Source organism: Colobus angolensis, unplaced genomic scaffold (assembly GCF_000951035.1).
Source record: "Colobus angolensis palliatus isolate OR3802 unplaced genomic scaffold, Cang.pa_1.0 Scaffold230, whole genome shotgun sequence".
NCBI classification, from domain to species: Eukaryota; Metazoa; Chordata; class Mammalia; order Primates; family Cercopithecidae; genus Colobus; species Colobus angolensis.
In genome coordinates this window covers 4,014,515-4,029,758 of record NW_012115489.1, presented here as the reverse complement: position 1 = coordinate 4,029,758, position 15,244 = coordinate 4,014,515, and the positions used below count along the sequence as shown (strand labels likewise).

General features: G+C 37.1%; 1 protein-coding gene across 2 annotated transcripts in view; it reads left to right on the top strand.

Annotated features, from left to right (window-relative positions):
- LIFR (leukemia inhibitory factor receptor alpha) overlaps window positions 1-14,826 on the top strand; it is a 115,470-nt gene extending 100,644 nt beyond the window's left edge. For both annotated transcript variants that reach the window (XM_011944392.1, XM_011944393.1), the window contains exons 16-20: window positions 323-490; window positions 3,604-3,765; window positions 4,725-4,818; window positions 7,145-7,223; window positions 7,595-14,826. In XM_011944392.1, the coding sequence (XP_011799782.1) occupies window positions 323-490; window positions 3,604-3,765; window positions 4,725-4,818; window positions 7,145-7,223; window positions 7,595-8,218 (1,127 nt within the window). In that variant the 3' untranslated portion in view covers window positions 8,219-14,826. The remainder of the gene's footprint in view (window positions 1-322; window positions 491-3,603; window positions 3,766-4,724; window positions 4,819-7,144; window positions 7,224-7,594) is intronic.
- The last annotated feature ends 418 nt before the right edge of the window (window positions 14,827-15,244 follow it).

Sequence of the window (15,244 nt, the reverse complement as noted above, 5' to 3'; positions counted from 1 at the left end):
ATCAGGAAAGATGGGAAATACAAATAAAGTCTATCTGAATAGCCTCAGAAAGATTTTGCATAGATCACTTCCCTAGATACATATTTTGTCTGAAAGTGATATTAAGTTCTGCCTTTGTTCCTAAAAAATATTTTTGTCTATGGTTATTAGTATGTAAGCTTCACAAAAAAGGCGTTTGTGATTATATCTCTCCAAGTTTATGATTACATAAAGTTTTAATTCCAAGTTGAATTAGTTTTGAGGCTAGAAAGCTCAGGAAACATTACTGTATTACTCTGTATTCGTACACTCCCCTTTAGCAAATGACTTTTTCCTTTTACAGCTCCCACTGTTGCACCAAATTTTACTGTTGAGGATACTTCTGCAGATTCGATATTAGTAAAATGGGAAGACATTCCTGTGGAAGAACTTAGAGGCTTTTTAAGAGGATATTTGTTTTACTTTGGAAAAGGAGAAAGAGACACATCAAAGATGAGGATTTTAGAATCAGGTAAGTGAATTGATAGCACGAGGATAGTGTTTCTTAGAAGTTTCTCTTTAACCACAACAGAAAAAAAAAGGAAAAGAAAGTCCTGCTCAGTAGTTTAGTACTGGTTTTCAAAACTATCTGAAAGATAGAGAAATGAAAAGGCAGTAATTCTATGAATATAAGAGTTTTAAGATTTTAAAATGCAATAATTGACATGCATAGTCTGTCAGAAATATTTAAATCATTTATTCTGAAGCCTTTGATTATAAGCCTCACAGGAGAGAAACCATCTCTTTAGTTAGAGCCTTACATAATCCATAACAAAGCATCTCATGAAGTTTACTTCCAAAAAGAAATCTTGTACTTATAACAGTGGAGGAGAAAAACTCAGGAAAACAGAGTTAGCTTCAGATTCTCAGTTGTAATTTGACAAAAACCATTGGCCTATTAGCATTTTACTTAGCCGTGTCCTTGATAAGCTGGAAAACTTAACTGACTTGATTGGGGATTTATTAAAAAGTACAGACAATCCTTGGAAATTGACAAGTGTACATCCAAAGACTTTAGAGAATTCTCAGATTTACAAATACAAAATTGTACAGATTTCTGGCTTTTCCTTTCATTATATTTCTGCGGAGAATCAGATGTTTCTTATAGCTGCATAACACAAGCATATCGTCTTTTCAGTTTGAGAGCTTTCATTTCCCTGGTTGGCCTCTCCTCAGAAGGAAATCATTTTAATTATTTAATGCCTGTCTGAGAAGTAGAGAACTCCACCACGGCATGGCGGTGCTGGCCGGGCATTGTCTCAGCCACTTCCCAGAGCAGCTGCAGGAAGTGTATGCCTCCCCTTTGGTCCCCAGGTTCTGCATTGCCTGAACCTTCATGGTTGCTGGTGAATGAGGGACATCCTAAATATCAAATTGCACAGACATCCCAAGTCTAGTGTGACTTGCCTCACATGCTTGGAAATTTTACACTTGAAACAGTTAAAATTCTAGCATCTGGATTTCCAGTGAGACATGGTAGATTGGTCACTAAAGTTAGCATAAAGAAGGGGAAAAAAACCCAAACTCTAATAAAGCCACAAGGAGAGAACAGAAGAGGCAAAAACAACCCCAAAAAAGAAGATTCAGAAATTTGTGGGTGGAAGTGGGGCAAATGACTTAAATGAGTGGAGGATTGTGAAATCTGTGTGGGCAGTCAGGCATTGTCGAGAAGGAACTTCTCCAGTACCTGCCAGACCAGGCCTTGGAGGCCAAGTGGTGAGGATCAATCTGGTCTGAATGGAGGGATCAATTGAAGAAAGTTCCTTAGAACTGAAGGGTCTAACTACAAGCAGATCCACTTCTCTGCAGTTTCACTTTCCATGGTTTCACTTTCTGCCATTTCAGTTACCCCTGGTGAAACGCAGTCTGAAAATAGATGAGTTCAGTACAATAAGATACTTTAAGAAAGAGAGAGACCATATTTACATAATTTTTATTACAGTATATTGTTACAGTTATTCTATGAGGAAAACAGAGGACTACTGTATATAGAGTGAAAGAATTCATTAAATACACAGCAAAATAAATAGAAAAAAGATCTATGCCAAGGTATGTCATTATGAATTTTCCGAGCAGCTAACGTGTAAAGAAATGATCAGAGACAAGCAGGTCATGTGCAAGGAATCAGGAATAATAATGGCAACAGACAGCCCAGCAATACTCCAGATACTAGAAGGTACCACAGAAGTCTCTTCAAAATACAGAATGAAAATTATTTTCAGTCTAAAATTCGATACTCCACCAGTCTGTCAACCAAAGTGAGATTAAAATGCAGACATTTTGTACATAGAAGGCTGCAAATATTTACTTCCCCCATGTTGCTTTTCTCAAGAAGCTACTAGAAGAGTGCATCCTAATGAGGAAATGAAGTGAGGCCAACCCAGGAAGCCACAGGGGAGAGAGAGCAGGGAGCTCTAGGAGAGCCGCAGCCCAGGAGGCATCCAGTCTAGTGCAGAAGGCAGGGGATGGGTGGAGGGGAGGGCAGAGAAGATGTGGAGCTGGGATTTTGTTGTTTGACCACGTAGAAAATCTTACTGAGTGTACATTGGAGGATATGGGAAGAATTACTGATTGGTATATAGAAAATCAAGCAAATGAGGGAAAAAGCAGTTATAACAATGGGAAAACAAGAAAGGAAACATTATCACACCAAGCAGTTTGTCTTAGCAGTAACTCATGTTTATATAATCATAGTAATCCAACTGAATTCATCAAATGTTCTGATGTTTCTATACGAATGATGTAGTGGGGGAAAGGGTGATGGTAGTGTAAAAGAGCTCTATCTTTATCTGCCCTTATAAAGTATGTGTAGATAAGGTCTAATAGTTAAAAGTCACATCTCTGTAAGTTTGCTACTTTGGAATATGGAGGTAAATACCCATAGAAACTGATTACATGACTTTTACAGTGGTTGTAGGGGGCGCGAGGAGGAGCTGGTAGAGAACTGTCACTTTTTGTTATTAACCATTTAGTACTAGTTAATTTTTTAACCTATTGTCCTGCATTATTCTGGTTAAATTTTTAAAAATAATATAGTAGTTCAAATGATTCCTCATTCTTCCTTTTGAAGTTATAACTCAAAGGATTTCTCACTAGTCTCATTTGAGAGTTCCCATCACACTGATCCTTTTTCTAAGTGGTTTGGAGTCATCTCTATTGATTTGCACGTTTGCTTCATCCCATCTTTCACTCTCACTCGTAGGAAGGCTCAGCCTAAGTGGGTTTTGGTTGTGGTAGTTTTCATGCTTTTAGTAGCAGAAAGGGGACTTTTATTGATTGCCTGCTGTATGCCAGGCATTATGCTAGAGAATGTGTGTGAAAACTTCACACAGCTTAAGTCGTGATACTCTATTTCATAAGTAGAAAAACTCCAGTTGAGAGTGGTTTAAATAACAGGCCCATATCATACAGCTATTGAGTGGCATGGGGGTAGAGTTTGAACAAGGTAGTGGCAGCTCCAGAGTCCTTGGCTGGGATGGCTGCAGCTAGAACCACTTAGAAGGGCAGTTAGTGAGACAGGTATAGGTAACCATGCATTTAAAACGGGTTAGAGATTAGTGCTAACATACTTCATTTTAAAAATAGGTCATTCTGACATAAAGGTTAAGAATATTACTGACATATCCCAGAAGACACTGAGGATTGCTGACCTTCAAGGTAAAACAAGTTACCACCTGGTCTTGCGAGCCTATACAGATGGTGGAGTGGGCCCAGAGAAGAGTATGTACGTGGTGACAAAGGAAAATTGTAAGTTTCGGGTTGCTGTTGAGGTGCTTTCCATCCTGCATGCGTAGTGTTCCTAGTGATTCTTGGTTTATGTAGGAACCCCTCCCCACCCTTTCTAAAAACCATTCACATTTTGTTGCATTTTTTGGCTGGTGGAGGGAAGGATTAAAAAGCTATAAGATTACTTTATGTTTATTCTTGTCAGTTATTTGAAGTTATTTCCAAATGAGTACCTAATAAATTAATGAATTTGGGATACATCTGAAGTCTAGAGGTCTAAAGTCATATTAAATTTATCTAACAAGGTCAGTGTTTAAAAATGTTTTGCTCCAGCTTTTCTGTGATTTCTCACATATCTAGGGAAAAGTGAAGATGCTCTTAAAAATTTTTTTGTAAAGCACAACACTCATAAATTTGAGAGACAAGAACAGTGATGGCCTTGACTATCTTTCAGCAGTAAAGAACTTTACTTGGATCATGGGCTTATCCTCTACCCCTGAGTTGGAGAGTTCACACACAGCTCTTAAATAAAGAGCCATGAGGATATGGTTCTCTAAAGCAGTGATTCTCAACGGAGGGTGATTTTGTCACCTATGAGATACTTGGCACTGTCTGGTATCATTTTTCGATGTCATAACTGGGGGATACTACTGGTATTTAGCGGTGAGAGGCCACGGACGCTGTTAAACTTCCAGTAGTATACAGGACTGTCTCCCCCAATCCTCTAGTGAAGATCTGTCTGGCCTAAAATGTCAAAAGTTTCAAGATTGAGAAACCCTACTTGAACAAGTTTAAGTATTTGCGTAAAAATTATCACGATACCTGATGGTTAGATTGTAATAGTTTTTCAGTGTCCCTGCAGCAGTTAATTTTGTTTTTTTCCTAAATAATCTACCAACCTAAATATCTTCTAACATAAATCTATTCTCTACTTCACACTAAAAATGGTGATTTTAATATTTGTAATATTCTCATTTCAGCTGTGGGATTAATTATTGCCATTCTCATCCCAGTGGCAGTGGCTGTCATTGTTGGAGTGGTGACAAGTATCCTTTGTTATCGGAAACGAGAATGGTAATGGTTTCTGCATTTACTCTTGCTCTTTTCTTCTTAAGGGCATGATTATAGGATTTGTAAGATTAGTTTATATATTAAGTATATCTTTTTTGTTGTAATAAGTTAGTAAAAAAAGTTTTAATTAGAATTAATGTTGAATTTAATATTAAACATGACATTATCTAAAGGTCTTAATAGAGTCAATGTGTAAATTTTTTTCTACTGTTTTTCCTAATATTTATAGGCTGAAATACGGCAATAGCTGTCTACAAGATTAAACATGATTAATGATTAAGATCTCACTTGCCCTCGTGACCTATCATTTTGATCATTTGCTCATTTATTCAACAAATACGAATGACCTCTTCCATGTGAAGGGGGGAATATTGTAGTGCACAAAACAAGCCATGGTTCTTATAGACTTGGAGCACAGTGTGGGAAGAGGGACAGTAAACCATAGACATCCAGCAAATGTGTGCTTGCAGAGTGTGAGTGGGTGCTAGGAAGACTGAACCAGGTACCCTGAGGAGACCAGCAGGAGGCTACGTTCTAGGAGCTGATCGGCCACTGCTGGTCACGGCCAGTCTGTGGGAGAGTTCCAAAGGGTAAGGAGAGGGAAAAGAATGTTACAGACAGAGAATTGTTTCTTTGAGGGTCCTGAAATTGGAAAGAGTTAAAACCTTCAGAGAAAGTGAGAGGAGCTGTATGCCTGGTGAAGCAGCAATGAGTGACGTGAGGTGAGGTGAAGTCAGTGGGGGCTCCATGGGAGAGAGGGCCATGTGTGTGGTTACCTGGCAGGAGCTGTCCTGGCTGGGTATGGGGCCAGTGGCTGCATTCATGCTTAGACCAGTCCTCACCGGCCTTAAAAATGACATCATTTATGACAAGAGAACATATTTTAGCAATCGGCTTATAAATCAAAATAGTAATAGTTGTAGAACTATAGAATAGTCTGTTTTGGTAACCATATTCTCATTACCAAAAGTCACATTTTACAAACAACTATTAGGCTGGGTGCAGTGGCTCACACCTGTAATCCCAGCACTCTGGGAGGCCGAGGCAGGCGGATCAAGAGGTCAGGAGATCAAGACTATCCTGGCCAACATGGTGAAACCCTGTCTCTACTAAAAATACAAAAAAGTAGCTGGGTGTGGTGGCACGTGCCTGTAATCCCAGCTACTCAGGAGGCTGAGGCAGGAGAATCGCTTGAACCAGGGAGTTGGAGGTTGCGGTGAGCCAAGATTGTGCCACTGCACCCCACCCTAGCAATAGGGCAAGACTCTGTCTCAAAAAAAAAGACAAAATAAGAAGGGAGTTTAGAAGTTACAATGTTTCAAACTCACATTAACAAAGTTATTTTTTCTGTAGGAATTTCAAGTAATATAGTTCTTTTTAGTAGCTGTAAATATAAAAATATGATAGGACAGTGAGCAAATCTCATTTTTGGTTGCATTTAATTTTTAGTCAAGATTAATAGCCTTTTTCTTAGCACAGCCTGCAATGTATTCATGACACGTGGCTGTCACCTTTATGACCACCTCGGTAACCCACCTCGGTAAAGGCAAATCTCATTTTTGGCTGCATTTAGTTTTTGTTCAAGATTAATAGCCTTTTTCTTAGCACAGCCTGCGGTGTACTCATGACACGTAGTTATCACCTTTATGACCACCTTTTTAACCACCTCAGTAAAGCAGTGCCGTGGGATCACAGCTGTTCTTCCATAGTCCAGATCCTTTGGACTAGGTGGCGCAACCACTATTTTAATTATTTGCTTTCTGTTTTCATGAGATACATGGGTATGGTAGTTCTAGAAATGGAATTACTGTTTATGGTTTTCTTTTCTTTTTTTGGGGGAGGGGAGGGGATGGAGTCTCACTCTGTCACCCAGGCTGGAGTGCAGTGGCGCGATCTCTGCTCACTGCAACCTCCGCCTCCCAGGTTCACGCCATTCTCCTGCCTCAGCCTCCTGAGTAGCTGGGACTACAGGAGCCTGCCACCACGCCCAGCTAATTTTTTGTATTTTTAGTAGAGACGGGGTTTCACCATGTTAGCCAGGATGATCTCGATCTCCTGACCTTGTGATCTGCCCGCCTCAGCCTCCCAAAGTACTGGGATTACAGGCGTGAGCCACTGCGCCCAGCCCTGTTTATGGTTTTCAAATTGGAACCTCTCAGTGCGTTGTATAGACAGCTCTAGTGAATGATCACACGAAAGAGCTTCCATTTGAATCTCAGATGTTCATTAACGGATTCATAAATACTTCAAAATAAGCCTAATGATTTATTAACTTATTAGCTAATAATCTTAAAACTATTAAATTTACTTTAATAATTTTTTATTAAAGGATTAAAGAAACCTTCTACCCTGATATTCCAAATCCAGAAAACTGTAAAGCGTTACAGTTTCAAAAGAGTGTCTGTGAGGTAATCTTTTATTTTCTTACATTTATCTTTGACGTGCTGGCTTGTTTTTTTAATCTTTTGTGAAAAGTTTTTAACGTGCAAATGTCATTCTAAGTAAAAAGTGTTGGGAAGATAGTATACTTTGAAACATCCCAGTTTCTAAAATTATTAATTTTAAATTATACCATGCTCTTTTTTCTCCCACAAATATTAATAACAAGGAAAATACTGATATAGAAGAAAAAAGTGGCTGTTCTGTAGTGTGAAATGCAGAGTAGTAGAGGCACCTGTTTACAAGCAGATTTGGGGAAAAAGGTGCCCCTGTTTGTAGGAGGAGCATTGCAGTAGCATTTAGTGCTATTTTTAATCACCATTTTTCAATTTATTTCTAGGGAAGCAGTGGTCTTAAAACATTGGAAATGAATCCTTGTACCCCAAATAATGTTGAGGTTCTAGAAACTCGATCAGCATTTCCTAAAATAGAAGATACAGAAATAATTTCCCCAGTAGCTGAGCGTCCTGAAGATCGCTCTGATGCAGAGCCTGAAAACCATGTGGTTGTGTCCTATTGTCCACCCATCATTGAGGAAGAAATACCAAACCCAGCAGCAGATGAAGCTGGAGGGACTGCACAAGTCATTTACATTGATGTTCAGTCGATGTATCAGCCTCAAGCAAAACCAGAAGAAGAACAAGAAAATGACCCTGTAGGAGGAGCAGGCTATAAACCACAGATGCACCTCCCCATTAATTCTACTGTGGAAGATATAGCTGCAGAAGAGGACTTAGAGAAAACTGTGGGTTACAGACCTCAGGCCAATGTAAATACATGGAATTTAGTGTCTCCAGACTCTCCTAGATCCATAGACAGCAACAGTGAGATTGTCTCATTTGGAAGTCCATGCTCCATTAATTCCCGACAATTTTTGATTCCTCCTAAAGATGAAGACTCTCCTAAATCTAATGGAGGAGGATGGTCCTTTACAAACTTTTTTCAGAACAAACCAAACGATTAACAGTGTCACCGTGTCACTTCAGTCGGCCATCTCAATAAGCTCTTATTGCTAGTGTTGCTACATCAGCACTGGGCATTCTTGGAGGGATCCTGTGAAGTATTTTTAGGAGGTGAACTTCACTACATGTTAAGTTAACTAAAAGTGTTCATGTGCTTTTAATGTAGTCTAAAAGCCAAAGTATAGTGACTCAGAATCCTCAGTCCACAAAACTCAAGATTTGGAGCTCTTTGTGATCAAGCCAAAGAATTCTCACGTACTCTACCTTCAAGAAGCATTTCAAGACTAATACCTACTTGTACATACGTGTAAAACAAATCCCGCCGCAACTGTTTTCTGTTCTGTTGTTTGTGGTTTTCTCATATGTATACGTGGTGGAATTGCAAGTGGATTTGCAGGCCAGGGAGAAAATGTCCAAGTAACAGGTGATGTTGATTTGCCTGACGTTTACTCCTTTCTAGATGAAAACCAAGCACAGATTTTAAAACTTCTAAGATTATTCTCCTCTATCCACAGCATTCACAAAAAATAATACAATTTTTGATGTAGCGACAGTGATTTAGTGTTTTGTTTGATAAAGTATGCTGATTTCTGTGCCTACTGTATAATGGTTATCAAACAGTTGTCTCAGGGGTACAAACTTTGAAAACAAGTGTGACACTGACCAGCCCAAATCATAATCATGTTTTCTTGCTGTGATAGGTTTTGCAAGCCTTTTCATTATTCTTTAGCTTTTATGCTTGCTTCCATTATTTCAGTTGCCTGCCCTGATATTTAAAATTTATGTTTCTAAGACTATAGACCCATGTTTCTTTTAAATCATTTTATTTTGTGATAGTGACAGCTTTATATGAGCAAATTCAATATTATTCATAAGCATATAATTCCAGTGATTTACTATGTGAGATGACTACTAAGCAATATCTAACAGCATTAGCTGTCCATATTGTCCTGATTGAGTTTCGTTCCTCCTGAGGAGACCATGCGATTGAGCCTGGCTACCCAGGCAGTGGTGATCTTTGACACCTCCTAGTGGATGTTCCTCCTGCTCATGAGTCTTTTCATCATGCCAGATGATCTGATCCAGTACTCACATTTTTAAATATAAAACTAAAGAGAGAATGCTTCTTACAGGAACAGTTACCCAAGGGCTATTTCTTAGTAACTGTCATAAACCGATCTGAATCCACAGGCATACCTGTGTTGCAGGTGCAGCAATAGCTTGGTGAGCTGTGCGGAGTTGGGTGCCTTCAGCACAGCATCCTCTGCCCACCCTTGTTTCTCACAAGCGATGTCTGGAGTGATTGTGGTTCTTGGAAAAGCAGAAGGAAAAAACTGAAAAGTGTATGTTGTATTTTCCTTGCCCTCAGGTTGCCTGTGTATTTTACCTTTTCATAGTTAAGGCAAAAGTACTTGAAAATTTTAAGTGTCCAAATAAGATATGCCTTTTTTGTTTGGTTTTTTGGTTTTTTGTTTTTTATCATCTGAGGTTCTGTATTGTATTTGCAAATAATGGATCAATTAATTTTTTTGAAGCTCATATTGTATATTTTTAAAAACCGTGTTGTGGAAAAAAGCCAGAGTGACAAGGGACAAAATCTAGTTATGTTCTCTGTGTATGAATCCTGATTTTAACTGCTAGGATTCAGCTAAATTTCTGAGCTTTATGATCTGTGGAAATTTGGAGTGAAATACAATTCATTTTGTACATACATAGTATATTAAAACTATATAATAGTTCATAGAAATGTTCAGTAATGAAAAATATATCCAATCAGAGCCATCCCTAAATAGTGTTCTCTTGTCTTCCTTTGTATCCTCTTTGGCTCATTCCCTTACCTTCCACCCCAGACATCAGATCTGGGGCTGCCTTCTCTCCCTACCAAATTTTGCTGTTACCATAGTCTGCTTGCCCTCAACTCCTGCCTTGTTCCCTGTTGAAATGTATCAATCCCATACTTTATCTCTCCAGGACAAGGATAGGCGTTGGCTACAGTAAACGTTTATTGCTCTAAACGACACTAACCTGAGATAACCAGAAAAGGCCAGAAGAGATTGTTTGATCTTTGTCTGTCAATATATATGCATTTCAACTGTGACCATCTGGATCCAGGGCCCTTTCTAACCTATATAACGACTCATTTGTTTGGCTAATGATGAGTATCACTGGGGCTCTTAAGTCCTTTCGTTCTCTGCAAGACTTCACTGTTTTTTCTGTATGAAAAACATGCAGAATATCACTCACCTTTCCCCTACTTCTGAAGTTTCATACACAAGGATCACTAGCTTAATGAGAAGCAGAGTAACACTATTAAGTCTGGGCAAGCTCCTTATAAGTTGCTGTATGCTTAAAAGAGTGTGGTTTGTGTCTGAGGCCAAAGCGGTTTTCCTTCTTTTTCCTCATTGAATTGAAGACAGCTAGACCTTCTTGCAGATCCCAGGATATTACCTCTCCTCCCACTCCACCTGTGTGTGTAGGGAGAGCAACAACACGGGAAGAAGGGAGGGAAGTGGGAAGGAGAGATTAGTCACATGTCCAGTTGTCTGAGACACTGGTAAATGTGCACAGTTTGTCAGTGCTGGTTGCATGCCTGCGTTTACAAGGTGTTCTCATACTGATTTGCTCTGTCCAGTTAGATTTGTGGCTTCTCCCTTGGAAGTGACAATTAAGGACTAGTTAGAGGCAGAGCTAGATGTGTTCTCTCCAGCCCTTACTGACTGGGAAAATAATTGGGAAATCCCTCTTTTCCTCTTCAGTGAAAGCCCAGTCATTGGTTAGAAAAATCTAAATGTCAAACTAGCATTATGTTCCATCATATCTGTGGGATAGTAATTCATGTAAGACATATTTTTACCTCTCTTACAAGTCAGTTCACTTACAAGCTAGTTTCAAATCAAGCTTCCCTTCCAAGGAATGGAAGTCATTATGGGGCTCATTTATGAGTGACCATTTTAAATAAATAATATTTAATATTACATTATTAAACACTTAGCTAGACTTTTAACATTAGATGAACTTGTGAATCATATATTGCATAGATTAGCACATGTGTGCAATCTAGGTCATCAGCTTGTTGAATTTATACAGCCCTGGATTTGAGACTGTGGCCCTGAGTGTCTGGATAGTTGAGTTGTGTGTTTATGTGCTTATGTGATAGAGGTGCTTTGTTCCTGCGGCCTAGAAACAGAAGCAGCCATTCATTGAGAAGTTTAAGAGAGGAAGTATCAACCTCATTTTCCAAACCAGCATTACTTTCACGACCCATGGATCTGAAAGATTACATTTAGAACATTTAGTACTATTACACTCTCAGAAACTGTGGTAAAAAGTCACATTTTCAAAACTTCATGCACATTGTATTCTTGTTGGAAATAAGTCCTGTAGTTTCTTAATTGTCTTCATGCCGTCCATATTTAACAAACATTACAGGTCCTTTTTGTATTTGGGTAATTATTTGTAATTTAGTGAAGGAGACCAGGGAATGTTTTCTTCCAAAGGGAATTTAAAATCAATTTTATGGTATTTTGAAAGTAAAATATTCATTAACATGTCAATATTTTGAAAACACTATCTCAAAGTTTTCTATCGCTCAGGTATATAATCTGATAAAATTTTTTGTTCTAAGGTTATTTTTGCTATTCTCTATTTTGAATCATGTTAAAATTTGTGTGCATTTTATGAAATGCCTTTTTTCTTGTTTTGAAAGTGTAAAATTGGGCATCTCAGAGTAAAATGTGGGATTATTAGCTACAAAACTAGACACATCGTGAAAGCTCAGTAACTAACTTTCTTGACCGAGTCCTATCCCAGAGTGTCACAGATTCAGCAGAATTTTCCTGAAGGGCGATACACATCAAAATCTAGGTTGTGTAGATCTGAGACTATTGACTCTAAGATTCAAATCTGCTTTGGAAGTGACTGCGCGGTTTGAATGAAAACTGAGGAGGGGCTCATGCCTGTTATCACTAGATACTTATTTCTCCATAATTTTAAGTGTTCATACTTCCTTCTTATTTGATGGGTGTGCAACTGGGGCATGTTTGTACCAGCAGCGTGTGTTCTGCCCAACAGTGTGTCCATGTGTGAGGTTAACTAATTCAGAACTCATTCTCTTGATAAACTTTTTCTTGAAAGCATTTATTTTAAGTCTTTATTTCCTGCTGAAATGAAGTTTCATGCTGTCATGCCCATCTTATTTATTCTAGAAGAAAATTGTCATAGAAGAAAATGATTTATGGCCAAAGTTACAGAACATTCATCTTTTAGACTTAGCCTTAGAATATCACTGGAAATTACTTGGCTTGAATTTGGTTAATTTATATCTTTATGGATTATGTACCAGGGCCATTAATAATACTTAAACCCCTTATTTTGCTATGGTGGTTAGATTTTTTATTCCTTTTCAGTTATGCTGTTAATTATTACATGGTCACATTCATGCTTATTACAGATGGACTATTTTTAGTGCCAATGTAAAGGATTAAGGATAACATTCAGTTAGTTGGCTAATATGTCAGGCTTTATTGCACATGGTAATGTTTCAGGGAGTGTGATTTGGTCTAGAATATATCCAGATCCTTACGATATTGGGTTATGACAGGATTCTATTATTTTTAGCCATGAATGGTGCTTATTTTTCCCTATATTAGGAATGTTAATATTTGGATTATCAGAGTCCATGTTATAAACAGAATTTATCTATGCAAGACAAATTCTAACTGTGCGACATTTTCATGAGAATTAAAAGTAGTGTGTTAAGGGGAAACTCTCTGAATGTTTTTACGTGTAAGTGCCTAGCTAAAGAACCATAGAACAATAAATCAAAAGCAGCTCTTATAAAAGAAAAAATGATTGAACATTAACCAGAAACAAAATATTAATAATTTACATTATTTTTTTGGTTGCTGGGACTGAATACCCCAAAAACTAAGAGATGTGAGTGGAGAAAATGTCTACTTGATAAGAAAATTGATTTATATTATATTTACATGTGTCTTCTAAGATTGCCTTTACAGTAGCCAATCAGAACTTTTAAAAAAAAAAAAAGCTAACAACATAGATCCTGTGTGTTGCACATAAGACTAAAATACTTTGCACACCAGATTGAATGGCTCACTTAAGTTGTTGAATTTCCTTACACATTTAAAGTGTACTTTCGTTTAGAATTATTCCATTTTAAATGGGTAACTTTCAACTTCTGAACTGTTTTCCTAAACATTCCAGTAGTGTATTATAAAAGATCAAAATATCTCTAGGTGGTAATACAATTTTCATTTATAACATGGAAAAGTTAACTGTTAGGTTTAACATTAGTGTCAGTGTTTTTGCAATTGATCATAGAAAAGAACACTGAATAATGGTTTTCATACAATTTTTGTTAAACATTCTTCTCCCGGTTTGATTCCAAATACTTTTTCCCATTTTTTCTAATATATCATAAACTGGTGGTTCCTTCCATTTAATTTTTGCTTCCAACATAATGTTTAGGAAAAATATAAATAACATTGTGAGTAGCAGGAGACAACATGAAAAAGAAGCCTTTCATTGTTGTGGAGGTGTAGGTATTATGTGATTGATGCCCTTCCTGGCATTTGTTTTATCCTGTTACTTTCTCAAAAAAGAGCATGGCTTTTTCTTAAATACATTTTAATTCAGAATTGCTTGCAAAAGATTGGCCTAGATAGATAGACATCCTAGATTTAAAATAGTACCACCTTAAAGGTATGTTGAAAGGTAAAATAAATCATTTCAAAATACTTAACTTTCCTAGTAAGAATGTTAAGTTTTCTTCTCTTTCATTAGCTGGCCATAAGTCAAGGTCCTTATAACACTAGGAAATTACCTGTTTTTACTTTCAAAATTGCATTATAGTGAATTACTGTTTACAAAATACACATACTGTGAACAGATATAAGTTTCTGTCTTTTATAAGATTGTAGAATGAATGTTTTTTTTAAAAGTGAGTATTATATGTTAAATATTTTAAGTTTTTTATAAATACTAGTAACTGTTTACTAATTTTTGTTTGGTCAAGTGCTTGTAAATGTCGCTGAAAGAAGATAGGGAGAAACTGCGGATCCCAAACTCTTCCCTTTTTCATTTCTTGAAATGTTACCACTACAGACATTTTTTTTTTAAGGTGAATGATCAGTTGTGATGTGCTGTACCTAAAATCAAGTTTAATTGTATAAGGAAACATTTAAATACACATATACAGGAAGAAAACTGTAGATGAAGTATGTGTGTGTGATTCAGTCTGATTCACAGAATTCTGAGAGTAATATGGAATAAAACAACTCCACTTAGATGATAACTGAAGCATTTCCTGCCTTGTGAAAATTTGGATATTAAATTGCTGTTAGAATGGGAAATTTGGACACTTTATATCATTGTATAATTTCAGAATTTAGTTTCTGTATCTTTTGGAAAACCTGATTATAGCAAAAACATAGAAAATAAGTAATCTATTAAACACCACAAATGTAAAACTAGTATGCTTGGCTGTTAACTCTAAAGATGTTACTTATGTCTGTTTTTAAAACATGCATGTATTTAACAATTTTATCATAGTATTGTCATGGAAAAAATAAATATATTTTCTTACATCTTACACTGACAGACTTGGGCATTATTGGGTTTTTCCCCATGTTACACAACTTAGGAGAAGGGGCGTCTGCTTCATCGTTGTATTTTTTTGTTCTATCCCGTAAGAAATGCAGTGGTTGTAAAGCAATCACATAGCACTATGGATGTATTTGTAACATTTGAATACATTGCTGTGCCATTGGTGTGACATCCATCTGTCCATTAAATCATTATTGTTTACCTGAGAAGTTAGCATAAAAATAATCAAATAGTGGGAATCCAACATTGGCAAATAATTAATAAATACTGGTCTTTAAAGTAATGGTTTTTAGTTTATGTCCTCTGAAAATAGCTTAAACATTCCTGAAGATTCTGAGAATGTATCAAAATTTTATTTCAGCCTATTAGGAAATACAGTCAGATTTAGCAAAACCAGTAAGTAA